Raw genomic sequence first — 17,848 nt, 5'->3', positions numbered from 1 at the left:
GCATTGCAGTAACCATTCAGGGGATGACACTCCCAACAAGATTTCCATACTCAGGATTGGAACTCAAAATCTATGATTAAGAATAGAGCAGTTCCACTACCAATGTTTAATGTACTACCATTTGATCATCAAGTTTATGTTATCACTTTATTGATAAGTGCATTATGATTGTGATTTTCATAATAAGAAAATAAAGCATATAAGCCCTACACAAGTATTACACACACGAATTGATCCAAATTTATCCTTATATGACATTTATAATCTTATTTTCCGCTTTTAAAATTACAATACAATCAGTACACAATTTTAATAATCATGAGCTATCATTTTTATTTATTTTTTATTTAAGAAGGAAACATTATTCTGGTAGTTTGACGATCAATTACTATAGTTATGATGTGAAATGCAAATTTATCAACGTAAATGGTGCAACAGAAAAAAGTTAATCCAACTCGATACAACTGTTTTTTTTAATTTCCCCAATATTCTATTCTTATGCTTGCAACAAAAATATAGTAATAAGCAAGTCTTGAAAAATATATACTTTATAAAAAAAGAGAAGACAAAAAATGTGGATGATTAGTGATTGTTAATAATTGATTTTATTATGTTAAAATAATTATGGAATCAGAGACAACTCAACAATATATATCTGTTAATTCTTAGATGAATGCCACTCGTCTTTTTCTATGAAACAAAAGTTGCAGTTAGAAAGGAAAAACAAACAAAATAAGATTTATCCTTTTCTTTCTGACTGTAAAAAGATTTATCATTTCTTGGCAAGTTTTCTTCTGTGGCTTCTACCGATCTGTGTTTTTCCATTAGTAATATAATATAATATAAGTTTTCCCCCTAAAGCCGCCATTATTGCTTCCCTGTCCCACAATCAGCAATTCACTAACAACGCTTTCTTTTCGCCTAACATTTTTTTTCTTGATTTTTCTAGTCGCAGATCTATATAGTTCCGTCATATTCATCAAACTTCACTTTCTCCGACGATTTCATTGGGAGAAAGTGACCCAATTGGGCACTGTTCTTTAATTTCTTTTACCCAGATTGCATCGATAAGGTTAGTGGGTCTTTACCTTTTCTTCCCCAGTTGGGATTTTTAAATCTTGTATACATTCAATGGGTTGTGTAATTTTTTAACGGAATAGTTTTCTTGATAAGTTCAAGATTTTGTTATTCGGTTAGGGTTTCCCGATTTCCCGAGGTTGGTGTACATTCAATCAAAGGTGAAAAGCGAAGCATTCAATTGTAGCAAGAGTTTCTGCTATTTGGGGAAGAAGAGAAGTGTCTAAACATAGGGGTTTTGAGTTCTTTCTTCAGTACTGTAAGTGGATTCTTGGTTTACTGATGGATATACCTAAATTGTTGGTCTCTTTTATCTGTTTATTTTTCAATTAATTTTAGTAATGGTACTGATTTTGATTATATTTCTAAGGTTTCAGAGAAGGGTGTTTGTGTTTGATACTTGGTAGCCTGTGGAACAAATGGCTCCCATATTCTATATCCTCATTGCGTTGCCTTGCACAGTTGGTGCCATTGGACTGGCGCTTTTGCACATATACAGGCATCTTTTGAATTACACTGAGCCTACTTATCAAAGATACATTGTCCGTATCATCTTTATGGTTCCTGTGAGTGTTTTTTCTCTGTTTATTCTTCTTCTTGATCAAACCATAAGTAGTGTGTTTCTTTTCTCTTGACACTTAACAATGAGCAAGGGCGGACTACTTACTGTGTCTAATCATCCGGTCCACTATGACGCTGATGCAGTGTATGAGTGTAGTAATTGAAGTTCTTTGTAGTGGCAAGGAATGGGTCTACTTATGTTTAGGACATCCATGATAGCTCTTTTTCACATGGCAGTGGAACTAGTTTACTCTATTTCTATCACTCCTTTCCAATTTATACAACATTGTTTTCATTTTCAGACCTTCCAGGATATTTGACACCTTTCCATTTCATACAACTTTTAGGATTTCAAATTGTAATGTTGAATGTAATGTTTTTTGTGTCAAGCTAGCTTTCAGTCTTCACCCTAATACTCTATTTCACAATCTCAATTATGAATCGATATCATATACTCTACTGAATGTGACTCTACTGTATGTGAGCGTAATAACTCCATCTTCTTACCTAGCTGATTTGAAATTCGGGCAGCTATGTTGGTAATTGTTGAAGTGTGTGACCATCTCAACACGCCCCCCTCACGTGCAGGCTTGATTCTTTTTTCATATACCAAGCATGTGGAATTTTTTTTAAAATTTGGGTGGCGGTGAGATTCGATCATAGGACCTCTGCCTGCTCTGATACCATGTTGAAGTGTGCGACCATCTCATCTAAAAGCTTATTAGAGAGAGCACTCTTTTAATAGTTAATTATATTCTCAACATAAACAAAGGGTTTTGTTTTCTTGAAGAAATCAGTTTCCATGATAATCATCCTCACGTGTAGTCTTCATCTTTGCCTCTAGGCTTATTGATACACCTCACAAGCCTGTAGGTGATTGGTGAATCTCATGTAGTTATGAGCCATAGGATATCAAAAAGCCATCCCTATACTTTGCATAAAGTGTTTTTAAGTATTGAGATTGAGGTTTTCTGGATTAGGAATCAGCTTTTAGCTTGTGAAGTTATATGCTATCCAATTGTTGAACTTGATTGTTATATTGCTGTGCTATCAATTATAACAGGCTTCAATAATGAAGAATTATATGAGTATTTTTGCTGGGCTTGAGTGGACACCTAAACCAACAGGGAAATAGTAGGCTGTAATTGTATGACTGCACCTAAATTCCATCTTAGTGGAGAGCTAGTTCTTGTGGTTAGGGAAGCTTGAACACTGTGATGGCTTAATCTGTGAATAGTGTATATGCAGACACTTCTTCGAGACTAGGCTATCATAATGAGTACTGTTTTTTTTTTGAACAATTCTGAAATTTTGCGAAAAATATAATAGAATTAATAAATAACTTTCAAAACTTGCTGGTTAAAGTTTTTGTGAAGAAGTGTATGCTTTAAAGACATCTTCAATTTTTTTTGAAGTGGTTTGAATGTGAGATCAACTGAGTATGTTGTTGTTTTGAATGTATATTTCAATGAAACGTTCTTGTACTAACAAAATACTCACTTTTCAAGAAACTAGAAGTATTCAAACAAGGTTATTCTTTTTCCTTCAAAAAGCTTTCTCTTTAAAGTTATCCAAACTGCTTGTAGTTACCTAATTTGGCTCTGTGTTGGTATAATGTTTTGACCAATAAACCTCATTGTGATGTAAAATTATGTAGGTCAAAAGTAGGGATCAAGTTGCTTTGTGAACAGATTCATATTTCATACCGTCATTTGTTAATATTAGATGAAACTTAAAAGAGTAGTCATCCCGTTGGAGGTGGATCTTCCATAGGTTCTGGCAAAGACTAAATAGTGTAGTAGGTGAGTTAAATCTGGAAAAGCTGAACAACTAGTGTTGAAGATGTGGAACAAAGGTATTTGTTAAATTATAGTAGAAGGAAATATCTTTTAAGGGGGTCTATCGGAAATGACGCCTCTCTACCCCATAAAGGTAGAGGTAAGCTTTGTAACCTATTCTTCCCATACCCCACTTGTGAGATCAGACTGGTTATGTTGTTGTTGTAGTAGGAAATATGTGCATGGTAGGATTTCAAATTCATCAACACTTAGTGCTATTAATTTCCATAGATCTTTGTATACTAAGGGAGGAATTAATTTTGTGAGTGTTCCTAAATGGAGTTCAGAATCTGAATGTGGTGCTTAATGTGCACTTGTACTATCAACAGTTTCCGTCGACTAATAAATAAAACCCCAGCACCGAGAGTGTTTTCGAAATGGTGATTATCTTATTTTTGAAATGGGAATGATGGTTACTCTAATTTTAATAAAATCCCAGTACCCTAGAGTATGATTTTTTTATAATTGTTGTTTCAGATAGTGCAAACTAAAGGTAAACTATAGATGCCACATGCATTGAATGTACCCCAACAGGTTATGAATCTTTATGGATCTTAAAATCAGAATATAATCTGGATGTTATGGTGTTTGACTTTCCAATAACATGAGAATGCATTTTTTTTCCTATTTGACCTTAGCAAATATAGTTTCTGAGCTAGCTCGACTCTGAGCTGCATATTTCATTGTGCTATACTTTTTGTTGAGTTTCACGCTAATGTTTAAAATTCTACTTTTCTCCTTTGACAGGTTTATGCATTAACGTCATTCTTGTCACTCATCCTAAATGAGAGAGCCATCTATTTCAATTCCATTCGTGAAATGTAAGTACTGTTCAAGTTTGTATTTCGTGGCTTAATGCATATTTTTCTTGATGTTATTATAATATGACTGCCCATTGTTGCTCCATGGAATGGTGCCCCTGCCTTTTCTCTCTGCATTCTGAACTTTTGTGACACGTAGCAGTCATGAATACTGATGGGGTAATTGTAGTCGTGAATCGGCTCTATGATGCGGAGAAACATGTATTTGTTCTTAACTTAATGAAGATCCTCTTTCTATGACCGAGTTTCTATTTGTTGACTTCTAAAATCTTTGCAGCACACATAGCTGGGTAATAGTTATAAGTTCTGTGAGTTCAACAAGATTGTTGTACGTCAAAAACTCAATTACATAAACACACACTTCCAACTATTCTACTGGATATATGCTACCTATCACAAGTACCGAGTAACTCTGTTGACAAGGTTAGGCAGGTCGGAAGAAATCACCTTATATCTTTTGTCTGCTAGAATTTGATCCATGGTCTGTAGGTTTTCACTCACTTCATTGATACCTTTGGGCTTTGGGTGCCATATGTCAAAAAATTCTACTTTTTAATTCTATATAGCCTACAGTGCATTATACTTTGAAATATGGATATGCATCCTCAGGCCCAGTTGCTTGACTTGGTATACGTGTCTATCTTGCATTATGGCTGTGTGCGCTATAAAGCCTTTGCAAAAATATTGAATGATATTTGAAAATCCAAATTGAATTGATTACACAATGTTTTATCTTCTTTAAGCTGAAGAAGAAATTCACTTTATGCTTCTTCTTTTTTGAGACAAAAAATTCACTTTATGCTTTGTTCAACTACACAGTGTGTTGACATTTTCTGATATGGCACTCATGTGTCCAAGATTTATTTGAGCTGTCAAGTTAATTACCCAACTTGTAGACTGCTACTGATATATAAAGTCAGCAAAAACCAAGAAGCTTGATGCATCTTAAACCTAAAACCTTGAAGAATGTCAGGGAAAGCCTTCAAATTTGTCAAAACAACGTAAGATATAGTTGACAGATGCCGATATGTAAAATAATTATGACTTGGAAGAGGTGTCATCTTCTTGGACAGAAGATCGACTTAAATATCCAAACCTTGTGTGCCAGACTTCTCTGGATGTCTGCTAAGTATCCATTTCATTGAAACTTTTGAAGGAGAAGGTCTCTTAGCTGAAAATGTTGAAATATACTTAAATACCCTAACGGAACCGTTCTTTAACCAACCTGAGCCTTTATGACCATAGACGTCTTTACCGCTCATTATTATCCAACAAGACTGTCTCTCCAGGGACTTCTGAAAGCTACTCTTGCTGTCTTACTCATTTATCCAACTAGTCCATCTCACCAAGAGTAGTGTAAATTCTATTGTCTAATTCACCTCTTTACATGACTACAATTATCAACATCAGTCTTCAACATATTATAAGTTTTTTCAGTTCCTTTTCTAAAACACCCGGATTCTCACTGAACGTTCCTTACAGCCCAATCTTATCTCTACATTGATTTACAAATCTCTAAACAGACAAAAAGGATTCTTGGCAAACAATCAACTTCATATAAATGTACCAACATATCTATCTCTTCTTCCAACTAGTTATTGCCTATATGAACCTGTTGCTTTTCTTGCATTCTATTCATTTGCAATCCGCATGGACTCCGAGAGATTATAGGTTGTTTGAGACAAAGTTTTCCATGTGATTTTACCTTTACCTCATTCCTTTCTTAGTCCATCTTCGTTCTTCATGATATGTCTTAACTGCATATGATGGTCTACATAGGAAAAAACTTCAGCCTTTTTTGTTTTCTGTGCTAGTAAATTGACGTAACATATATTAGGTGGAAAGGAGTAGTTGGTGAATGATTTATATGATTATGCATCTTTTATATTTGAACTTATGTCTAACCTCTTATGGTGAATTTTTTTTGTTAATTTCGATTATTTAGTTTCTAATTTCCTTTCAGATATGAGGCGTGGGTCATATATAATTTTCTATCACTCTGCTTGGCATGGGTTGGTGGCCCAGGGGCTGTTGTTCTAAGTTTGAGTGGTCGAATTCTAAAGCCAAATTGGTGTCTGATGACCTGCTGCTTTCCTCCGCTTCCTTTGGATGGGTAAGTTGTGCTTATGCATGAAGCCACTTCTATTTGGTCAATGAAGAGCTATTCCTTTGAGAATTTTCCAGCATGAACCATTTCTTAAAAAATATATATATTACTCACAGTTCTATGTAGGCGACTCATTTTTTGCGCTTTATGTGATTGAATGCATTGCATTTCTACACTTGAATTTGAGATGACTCCTTAAATTTCAATTGAAATAGTGATTCCCATGATATCTATGACCAAACTATTGTCCCTTATTTAACATTTCAATTATGTAGGTCTCCATGTTGTGATGTTGTTAATTCATTTAAATGACTGGACTTTAAATCTCTGTTTTTTTTGTTTATTTATTTGAAATGTAATTCTGATAATGTTAAAGCTATGCAGGCGCTTTATCCGAAGGTGCAAGCAGGGGTGTTTGCAGTTTGTGATTCTCAAGCCCATATTAGTGCTCGTTACAATCATACTATATGTAAAAGGAAAATATGAGGACGGAAATTTCAGTCCAAGCCAATCATACCTCTACCTCACAATTATATATACTATCTCATATTCAATGGCACTTTATGCATTGGCTTTGTTTTACGTGGCATGCAAAGATCTGCTCCGTCCATTTAATCCAGTTCCAAAGTTCATCATTATAAAATCCGTCGTATTCCTTACGTACTGGCAGGTAACTCCCCAGATTTGCTCAGTTACATGTTATTTTCTCACTTTGCTGTTGAGTAAGCAAAATATAATTCAGTTTTTGACTACTGAACACTCTTTGGTTTCACCAAATCCGGCATATTAGCTTAAAATGATATTATTTCCGCTGTCCCGTTTTCTGTGGCACATTTTTCTCTTAGTATGTACCCGAAAACTGATTCTTTGCACTTTCTGGAAACTATTAAATCTTACCATCTCCATTTCACCCTTAACGATACCACTTTTTGAGACTGACCCAAAACTGATTCTTTGCACTTTCTGGAAACTATTAAATCTTACCATCTCCATTTCACCCTTAACGATACCACTTTTTGAGACTGACCCAAAACTGATTCTTTGCACTTTCTGGAAACTATTAAATCTTACCATCTCCATTTCACCCTTAACGATACCACTTTTTGAGACTGACCCACTTCAGTTTTTTCTCCTTTCAAAATTTTTACTGAAATCACAGAAATTGACTGTCTTTTGTTCCATCTATTATAATTTACTGTGTAGAATGATGTTTCTAGGTATTCGAATCATTCTTTTTAACTTCCTCTGTCAGGGTGTTCTGGTGTTTCTTGCTGCAAAGTCCGAACTTATTAAAGATACCGAGGAAGCTGCTGAATTCCAGAATTTTATAATTTGTGTTGAGATGCTTATTGCAGCTTTTGCTCATCTTTATGCATTCCCATACAAGGAATATGCTGGCGCAAATATTGGTCCTCCTCGTGGTTTTACTGCTAGCCTTGGACATGCCCTTATGCTAAATGACTTTTACCATGACACGGTTCACCAGGTAAGGCAGACACTTGCTCATTTTCACTTGTGCTGTATGTGTACTCCACATGTGTCCTAACAAATGTTATTTGCTTCCATGAATGCAGTTTGCTCCTACTTATCATGATTATGTTCTTTATAATCACGGTGATGCTGAAGAAGGGGGTGCAACAAAGTACAGGGCGAGGACTTTTGTCCCAACTGGCCCAGAGATGGATACTGTTAGGAAAAACAAGCACATAATTGGGAACAAACAGGAAGATGTACAATTATCTACTCTCTCCCCATCTGCTAATAACAACAATCCACAAAATCCTGTTGCAGGCCAGCAAACAGGGAAATCGGAGGCAATGAACTACTCTTTGCTTATGGATGCATCAACTAATGTTTCAGCACCCTATGACTTATCACTGATTGATGTAGACATTTCAACTTATCCATCTAAGGTACCTGCAGCCAATCCTGGGTCAAGGTGATGCTATTGAATTTTCAACCAGGTGTGGATTTATTTTGTTGGGAATTAGATATGGCCAGCGTCACACGTGACCTGAGTATGTCGCTGTGAAGCTCACAGTTGTAACTTTAGTTTGTAAATGTAGGCAAAGCTAGTTTTCTACCATGTACTTTTGATTGTTTGTTCCCATTTCCATATGTTAGTGTAATTAGAGAAACCTCAGTTATGTTACATTTGTATGTGTTTTAACACAAGCTCATCATATTTTATCCGTCTTTTAATTCAAATATCTGAATGATTGGATTGCTTTTGGGCACTAATCTGTGTTGCACTGTTGTTCTGAAATGATTCATTTGGAGTTAGTGTTGATTGAATAATAAATGCCGCTTACATTTTGGTTAAGCAGTTTGGTTTTATGACCCTTCCAATAAATTCTCAATAAAATAAAGAAGTGGAATTGTGTGAATTGCGATTGATTTAACCCTTCATTTAAAAAGTATAAGATCTTCGACTAAAATGTTTACCTCACCAAATTTAAGTAGTGGTATTTGTTTTGTTTTAAAAAAAGCAGGTTATCATGGGATTATAGTATAAAATATATAGTTGGGTAATATCACAACCAGACACATGTTATGTTATATCAGAATAATGTCTATGGTGTACGTTATTGGTTTTGAGAGACGTGACTAAATATACCACAGGCCATATACTTGGTTGCAGAAATGTAACCACCTCTTTTATGTGGTATTTCAATATTTGTGCCAAACACGGCTCTCACTCGTCTTATCTGAGTGAAAAATGGCTTATATGTATACATTCACATTGAATTAAGCATATTGTTTTTTATGGTGGGAAAAAAAAGAATAACAAACTGGGAAGAAGAAGATCGGTATCTTTTAACTGTGATACACAGAGCGTTTTCCTTTTTTATCTGACCAACAGTTTCATGCCACAACTTTTAGTCAGTTAAACCAAGCTAAAAGTATAATTGAACCTCAAAACTGTTTTTTAAATTTAATTTATTGGTCAACACAAATTGCTTCTCACCAAATATTCTTTTTTTAAGTTAATTTTAGAAGTTTGACTAGTTTATTTCAAGAGGATTCATATATATTATCATTGGTCTATTTTTCTTGGGGGGGGGGGGGGGGGGGGAGGTAAAAAGCAGCACTGTACCACGAGTTTATGTAGTTGGACATGAAAATAAGCTTGCTTTTTGGTTGAACAAAAGATTGAAAAAACTACTAGTTGAACAAATTATAATACCTTCAAATCATCATACTATATATTCTAATGATTATCCCTACTTGTGATTGTTCAATTAATTAGTCGTCTCTTGCAATATTAATATTCATATTAATTAATGCATGAATCAAGATATCTTCTTTTTACTTTTTAGTCGCAAGCAATCGTATGATTCACGCTTAAGGAAACTAGCTCCCACTTAATTGAGATCTCAACATTCTTATATTATAATATTATTAGTTTTTAATTATAATTAGCTTAATTGCTTCATGTTTAGATTTGAAGACGCATATTCAGGCTATTGTGACCATTTGGTTATTAAAGTGATACAGTATTTTATTTTATGAATTTTAAATGACCAAACAAAGTTATGTGATTTTGATGTAACAAATATAATAATTTAGGATACAAGTAATTAGTATTTGGTTTTGCTGTTAATGCTTGTACTGAAAGACATACACAAATGTAAGGGATTGGTTACACCTATTCTGATTAATAAAATCTGAATTTTATGTTTATCCAAACTCTCTTTCTTTGAGTTGCTACATATCTTAAATTATTATTATTTTTTTGCAAGAAACATATGAATTCAATAGGGTTTAAGAAATCCATTTTGTCTCTGATTCTTCCTTAAGATTAGTCTATCCTAATAATAATTGGATTACCTAAACCTCTATGACCATGTAATTTACGATTCATGACTTGGTAAAACACATTTGAGTACGTTAGAACATATTTTCTTGAAATATAAGTGAATTTTCAAATAATTATTATATTTTCTACATTACGAATTTATTCAGAAAAGTGAAAGAAGAAGTATAAATTCAGGTAAATAAATAAATAAAATAAAATAGAGACTTAATTAGGAAGACTAGAACATTTGTTATGTAACAAAATCTAAACAGTATAAAAATCGTGTACCATTCTCAAATTGCATGCTTGAATTAAATGATGAAATGAAGAAAATTAAATGGGAGAATATCCTATATCATGCTTTCATTAATTTACTCTTGCAATAAATCAAAACAAAGGAGAATATATGCTCAAAATTTTATATAGTAGTATTTATTTTCGAAAAAATACAAAATAAAGTAAGTCAAAAGTAACTGACGTGGTTGAGTTATGCCACGTCTCGAATGGAAAAAAACAGATCCTAACTGTTTAAATGGCCTAACATGCAAAAATATACAAAAAAGGTCACGTGATTTTCTCTCTAAAACTTCTTTCAATTTCCCACAATACCCTCAACTGTCACGTGACCTCCTTAAAAAAGTCACCTATTCCGTATTTGCATTTTCTCTCTCTCTTTTTCTAGCTATCAGACGACTTTGTTTATGTACTCAACAATTCAGAGATTGATTTAGCAAAATTAGTGTTCAAATTTTAGTGGAGAAATATTAGTCTACCTGAATTTTAATGAATAAAATTACTATTTATGTTTCAATTTATTTGTCTAGTGAATGTAAAAAACACTTTTGAATCTAATGATTTTTAAATTAGACATATGTTAAATATATTAAAAATGTTCTTTTATTTTGTGGTGACATGTGAAAAATTAGAATTAATTTTTTTTTAAAAAGTATTCTTTTTGAAATAGATCAAGGTTCGTTTGTTAAACTAAGAAAAATAAAAATTTAACTTATAAATTTTCATATATTTTTGTTAAATTAGCTTAAAAACTAAAACACTTTTTAATTTTACCAAACATTTTGAAGTGATTAAAAATTATTTTAGGTTAAAAACATCTAAAATAGGTCAATTAATACATGCCTGAAATAGAAATTAGGACAAATAAATTGAAACACCATTAATTTTTTTTAAAAATAAATAAATCTAAAGGTATAAATAGATTTATTTTTTTTTAAAAAAAAGGTCAAACAAGCATGGGAAAAGTAAAAAAGGAAGAAAAAAAAGGCGGAGTTGCTATAAAATGAAGGCGCATCCTTACGACGGCGTTATGGTCCGTAAAGCAAACATTAATAGATTGCAGAGCAGAGCATGACCTAAAAAAAAAAAAAAAAAAAACAGAGCATTCAGACTCCAACCCCTCTCTTCCCTAAATTCAGGACCATTATATACCACCACTACCCTTTCTTCTTCCTCCCCACTACACAACTCCTCTTTCTCTCTCTCTCAACCTATATATATGTATGGATCATAATATGGCTCTAAAGCACATGTCTTATGGGGCAGTAAACATGTTCAGAACAGAAACAGGGTACACAGACATAGAAAAGAGACAGCTTTTCTTGAGAAGCTATCAATTCAGCAGGAAGAAGAGTGTGAGTGAAAGGATAAAGAAATCTTTCTTTAGAGTCAAAAGGGTGATTTGGGTAAAGCTTAGATCAGCAAGAAAAATCAGGAAATTGGTTTGGTTGAGACTCAAATATGGTATCTTTGGGTATAGAAGAAGAAGGTTTTTTCGTCGAATTCAAAATTCAAGTTACTATAATACTAGTAGTGGTATTACTACTGGATGGTCATCCTCTTGTTTCTGGTAGGATTATGAACTTCTGTTAATTAAGTTATTTTATTTTTTAGTATTTTTTTTTTTTTTTGGTTTATTTAGGATTTAATTATGTAATGGGTTGTGTTTTAACTCTACCATGAACATTAGAACATGCCCAAATCTTGAAGTTCTATCTCTAGTTACTTTTAACGTATGTATACATAATTTTTAGTCTAGTCAAAAGTATATTGTTAACAATTTTATCAGTTCTCTTTTTATTTTTAAATTTCTGGTGTTGAATTCAGAGTTTAAATCAGATGAATGGACAGTCAAAAAATAGAATTGTTTGGTGTGTTAGTATAATAATATGAGGAGTCCATAGGTAGATTTTGCTCCCATTTTGAAATTGAAGCTTGAAAATTTGAGTTTTGATGTTGTGCTTTCTAAAATTTGAAGTTTCGTGTGTGGAGGCCCCAAAACTGGCTAAAATTTCATCCCCGAACAAATATTTAAATTTACATTTATAAAATCTGAGCTTAATTCGTGTGTACATGTTATGCTCTGTAGCAGTTTTGGGTAGATGATACCATTAATTTAAGCAAAACAACTTGAAAGAAAGAAGTAGGTAAAGAATGAGAAAGAATCTGAAATCTATTAAAATGCCTCAATACTTTAGGACCACAAAAAATAAATGCCAAGTGGTACCAAATATATCATCTCTTAATAAATTAACATTAGTAAAGTTCCTTTTTTTTATTGATATCACATAATTTTGAATGGGAAGTTTAATTAGGCTGTACATAAGGTATGTATTTTGAATACTTTTCTTGTTGAATACATGCAGTTAAGATTATTGTTTGCCATAAAAATCAGGTCGTAGTGATTATTTAATCATGTATGGAATGTCATTATGCAGAATTGTTTAAGTAAAGTAATTAATTGTTAAAATCTGAAGAATCAAGAAAAAGATTGATGCCAACTGTTAGGTTTTGTGCATTAATTACTCTTGGAAGTTTGCACATGAATCTAGGCTTTTTCTAAACGTTTTTTTGTAAATTTTTTAGTCTAATTTTAGGGAAAGCTGCCATGGTTGAAGCCAAAAAGGAGACATTAATCACACAACCCCAACTTCTTTTTTGTGACTTTTTCCACTTGGGAAGTTGAGAAAAGAGGAAAACAAGATGCATGCATATTTGAAAAGAACTTTCTTAAGAAAATTAAGTCCCAAATTTAAGGGTAATGTTAAATGGCCAGAAAATTTAAAAATTCTATAATATCTTTTTTATTTTAAAATAAATTGATCTTTTTTTTTCATTTTTTAGTTAAAAGGTATTAAAGTTAAAAGGGTAAACGTGTTCAAAAAGGTAAATTATCATTTTTGTCAAATTCTGGTTAAATTTTCTGATCAAAAGAATTTTTCCCAAATTTAAACACCATTGGGTTTATGGAAAGTACAATAGCACTACTAGTATACAATGTTGAACAAGGTAGGTAGGAACAAATAAACTAGCATCGGCTAGTGGTCAACAAAATAAGTTATGTAACATATAGAGACACAAAATGTTGGTGGTAATTATATTATTTTCATAGTTTTGAACTTTTGGTGGAAAAAATAATCAGATACTTATATTAACATCGACTAGATAATAAATATCTGATGAAATAATGTGCGTGAATTGACTCGAATACCCTAATCATTTAAAAAGGTGTAAGTCTTTTAGCTGATTTGTAAGGACAATTATGAGGTGGTGTCATTTGTCTATATTTAGCTTCCTTTTTTCATCTAAATTGCGTGTGCTAAATTTATTGCTTTTACTTCTACTTTATAGTTTTGACCAAATTAAACATATTTGCGCGACTTTAGGTTGGATATGGTATTGAAATATTTTTAAAAACTCGTTCCCAATTCACCATCTTACCTCATCTTATTAGGGTTGATTTGACCAGTACCTAAGACGTTAAGAAATCCAATATTAGGGTGTGTTTGGTGCAAAGGGAGATGTTTTTTTAAGAGAAAAAATAAGTGAGTTTTCTAATTTATTTGCTTGTGTTTAATACGTAAGTAAAAAATATTATTCTAAATCATTTGTTAGACAAATAATATGGGAGTTTGGTGGATATGCGCAATTGAGTTTCATGTCTGATGGATCTGATCTATAGTTAAGGAACAATACATATCAAAAGGTTTGAAGAAGGATAAGGGTGGGGTTGTAGGGGGATATGGGGTACGGGGTTGGGGTGAAGATGTGATATGTTAGAGGGTAGAGAGGAAACAATTAATGTGTAATGCCATTTGAAAAACTTTTTTTTTCTCACTTTTTAAGAAACTTGATCAAAAATATTTTTCAAAAATTTCGACCAACCGAACAAAAGAAAAAAGAAAATGTTTTCCTCACAAACCCTTAATTTAGTTTTCTACAACAGTGATACGAAGTTGTTAGTAATTGTTTCTTTTCACACTTCAAAGTTGGTATAACCACACGATTAGTCTGACTTACGTTTATCTTGTGTATCAAACAAATACTACAAAAACTTGATATTACAATTACCAAGCAAATAGCTAGTGATTCTTTTATAGTATTAATTTACATTAACAGATATATGATTGCTCTTTTAGCAGACTTGAACTAATCCGGAACTTCTACCACTCTTTAGATTATAATTATTTAGTACAAGTAAATTGTACATGTAATTATCACATGGTGCATCATGCACATGACTTTATATATCATAAGGTTTTGACCTATCTCAATTATAACTAGTAGTACTTAATATTTTTTTACTTAAAGGCTAAGATCATAGACTTTTATGGTTTAAACCAAACCTTTCCACGTACAAAATCTTGAGGGGACTTTAATGTTGACATCCTCGTGTCAAAATTTCCATTGTGTTACATGATAATTATTTTCATATATATATATATATAGTAGCTATACATGGCCAGCAATTAAATTTTTTAGTCAGACAGTGGTTTGGTTCTAGGGATTTGACTATTATGTGATTAAATTAAGACAAGTGACGTGAGACGAATAAGAAAGATTGCTCATTAGTCTGAATCCAGTTTGGTCTTTCTACATTTAGGTCCTCTATGTGAAAAATTGATTATTAAATATAGACTCACATCACTCTTACCTTTATTTCCAAAGTTAATCAAATAAGTAATCACATAAAATTGACGTTTGGCATATATTAAATATTTTGGCATAGCCATCTGACATTTTGTATTCATTGACCTTGCTAATCTAAATTCACATTGTACAGGTCTCATTAAAGGAGAAAGTATTTCCTATCACGAATTTCTCCATCCTCAAAGATCAAACTCTAAACATTTGATTTAAGGGTGAAGGAAGAAGCGTTGAAGAAACTCGAAAATCAAATCAAATCAATGTAAAATCGTACATATGATCTATGACTTGGAAAAGGGACAAACAATATTTGATTGATTAGGTAAAATATCAAACTAAACTGACAACTTAGATATACTATAGTCCATATGACCATTAATGTACATTTTAATAAAGATACATTTTTTTTTTTTTTTTATATATATATATATATATAACATATTCATGGTGCTTTCTCGAGTCCTCTATTCTTCTATAGAAAAGAAATGTGATTAATTTATTATTTTATTAATTAAGATTAGATTGAAAATTCTATGGATATATTATCATGTATAGTAGGATTGTTGTTTGATCTATGGAAACCTGGTTCCACCACGGAATGTATAGTACGATTGTTGTTTCATCTACGACAAGTAAAAATTATCATGTCTCATAATAGAATTTCTCACATATTGATATATATATATATATATATATATATATATATATATTGTTCGATACTTCCAAATCATATACGGAAATGTGAAATGTTGTATCCTTAGCACTAGTAGATTGAACGGAATCAATTTATACTTCATGTGATTTTTTTATTTGTTTTAAATATCGAATAAAAAATACTAACTTATTTAATTTGACGGATTTCATCGTCCTATCACACTCTTTGTGATTGAGCTTTAAAATTTACTATTTTTACTTTCTTAAATACTGTATCAATTCTAAACAAATTAAAACGTAGGAATGGAGTAATTTTATTTGGTCAACATGAGGAACTAAGACGTTCTAAAAGAAAGAAGATACTTTTAAGAGCAGAAGTATCTTTTTTATCAGAAGAGATGAGTGAGGAGTCCATGTGACTATAGTATGACAAGGATCAATTCATTAATCATTTTAATTTAATACAGCTGGTATAGACTTTAACAAAATGCAGGCATGCAGTCCCTAATGACTTCTTGTACAAAATAGTGTAGTATTATTTATTTATTTAGACCTCTCAATAATCAATGATCTAACCAAGACACGTATTCATTCTTTAATTAATCACAATTAATTTTATTCCTAAAGTGGTTACTTTAATTAGCTTAATCTGACGATAGATTACCAATTAGCTATAACAATAATAGAGCAAATTCTCCTAATTTAAAAGGGTTTCGGATAAATCATTTAATTTCGAAAAATGATAAAATTTGCAGAGGCATAATGCAAAAGATTAGATGGTGGTCACAATATATTTATTAAAAGACCAAGATTTTATTTACCAAGATTGCATGGTACAGGGTGTAACTTTGACCAAATATAGCTATTATTTAGAGTATTCTATAGTATTTAAAGTAATCAAACCAAACTAGTTGACTAAAAAAAAATTGAAGGCAAAGAAACTAGTCTACACTAGCTAGGCTTAATTAAGCAGCGTTATATTGTACATTATGGACAAGGACAGTGTAAAAACTTAATTACGTTGTATTTCTTTTCTTGTGGTCAAAGTTGTGTTAATTAAAAACCTATAATTAACTAGCTGTAATACAGAGTTAAAGCTTTTGCCTATAACCTACCGGGGAAAATAGGAGGAAAATGACGTTTTGACGTTAGCCAAAAGTTAGCTGCATGTCCTTTTTCTTTTTTACTTTTCAAGAAATTAAAAAAAAGAAAGTATAACGACTGGTAATTTTAAAACAAAATAAAAGCCTATGGATAAATTTTGGACTTATTTGTCAAGAGTACCACATCTGAAAATTATGGTAGCAAAATTTTGAAGAGAATATCTTCATTTAACTTAACGTAGTTCTCAAAATCACTTTTTTATATTATTATAACTAAATAGTTCATTTTACCAAATAAGGGTGTGTTTGGTATGAAGGAAAATGTTTTCCTAGAAAATGTTTTCCTGAAAAATAAGTTGTTTTTTGACTTATTTTTTCATGTTTGGTTGGTGAGTAGAAAATATTTTCTGGAAAAGATTTTTAGTGTTTGATTTATGAATGAAAAATATTTTTGAGAAATATTTTTTATTTTTACTAGAGTAGAAAATATTTTTTGAAATTGAAAATAGTTTTTAAAAATAAACTTAAATTTTTTTTGGGGGGTGGGTGAAGGGGGGGGGGGGTCGAGGGTAGGGTGAAAAAATGAAAATTTGAATTTCTAAATATATTTTAAAAACAAACTCAATTTTTTTTTTTGGGGGGGGGGGAGGGTGTGACCGGAGAGGGGAGAGGGTGATCGAGGATCGGGATGAAAAAAATAAAAAATTGAAGTTGAAAATATTTTTTAAAAACAAATTTAATTTTTTTTCTTTTTGAAGGGGGTTGGGGGCTGATAGGGGGGTTGATGGGGGGGGGGGTAGTGGGTGGGGGGTAAAAAATAAAAAATGGAAATTAGAAATATCTTTTAAAAATAATTTTTAATATTTTTTTGGGAGGGGGTGGGGGTAGGGGTGAGGGTGGGGTAAAAAAATTGAATTTAAAAACAAGTTGTAAAATTTTATTTTATT

At 32.0% G+C, this 17,848-nt stretch overlaps 2 protein-coding genes across 3 annotated transcripts; both read left to right on the top strand.

The window, feature by feature from the left end:
- The first annotated feature begins 781 nt into the window (after positions 1 to 781).
- On the top strand, positions 782 to 8,525 carry LOC125815505 (uncharacterized). 2 transcript variants are annotated; one of them, XM_049494987.1, is made up of 8 exons: positions 782 to 1,072; positions 1,198 to 1,336; positions 1,455 to 1,643; positions 4,224 to 4,297; positions 6,261 to 6,410; positions 6,789 to 7,074; positions 7,657 to 7,890; positions 7,979 to 8,525. In XM_049494987.1, exons 3-8 carry the CDS (start codon positions 1,497 to 1,499, stop codon positions 8,345 to 8,347), a joined length of 1,260 nt encoding a protein of 419 aa, XP_049350944.1. In that variant the 5' UTR covers positions 782 to 1,072; positions 1,198 to 1,336; positions 1,455 to 1,496; the 3' UTR covers positions 8,348 to 8,525. The 2 variants fall into 2 exon arrangements, with proteins under 2 accessions (XP_049350944.1, XP_049350942.1); XM_049494985.1 differs by having other exon boundaries at positions 1,448 to 1,643.
- A 3,190-nt stretch (positions 8,526 to 11,715) lies between these two features.
- Positions 11,716 to 12,277, top strand: LOC125815532 (uncharacterized). The gene has a single exon (XM_049495023.1). The coding sequence runs from the start codon at positions 11,721 to 11,723 to the stop codon at positions 12,069 to 12,071; it is 351 nt and encodes a 116-aa protein (XP_049350980.1). The 5' UTR covers positions 11,716 to 11,720; the 3' UTR covers positions 12,072 to 12,277.
- The last annotated feature ends 5,571 nt before the right edge of the window (positions 12,278 to 17,848 follow it).

This window comes from Solanum verrucosum, unplaced genomic scaffold (genome assembly GCF_900185275.1).
Source record: "Solanum verrucosum unplaced genomic scaffold, falcon-dt-bn FXZP01000261.1, whole genome shotgun sequence".
In the NCBI taxonomy this organism is placed as follows: Eukaryota; Viridiplantae; Streptophyta; class Magnoliopsida; order Solanales; family Solanaceae; genus Solanum; species Solanum verrucosum.
This window is presented reverse-complemented; position numbering and strand designations above follow the sequence as displayed.

What these genes read in the sequence shown, in the direction of transcription:
- LOC125815532 (XM_049495023.1), top strand. Translation starts at nt 11,721, where the DNA reads ATGGATCATAATATGGCTCTAAAGCACATGTCTTATGGGGCAGTAAAC.
- LOC125815505 (XM_049494987.1), top strand. Translation starts at nt 1,497, where the DNA reads ATGGCTCCCATATTCTATATCCTCATTGCGTTGCCTTGCACAGTTGGT. An exon ending in TTCAATTCCATTCGTGAAAT is followed by an intron (nt 4,298 to 6,260) that starts GTAAGTACTGTT and finishes ATTTCCTTTCAG; the next exon opens with ATATGAGGCGTGGGTCATAT. An exon ending in ACCATGACACGGTTCACCAG is followed by an intron (nt 7,891 to 7,978) that starts GTAAGGCAGACA and finishes CCATGAATGCAG; the next exon opens with TTTGCTCCTACTTATCATGA.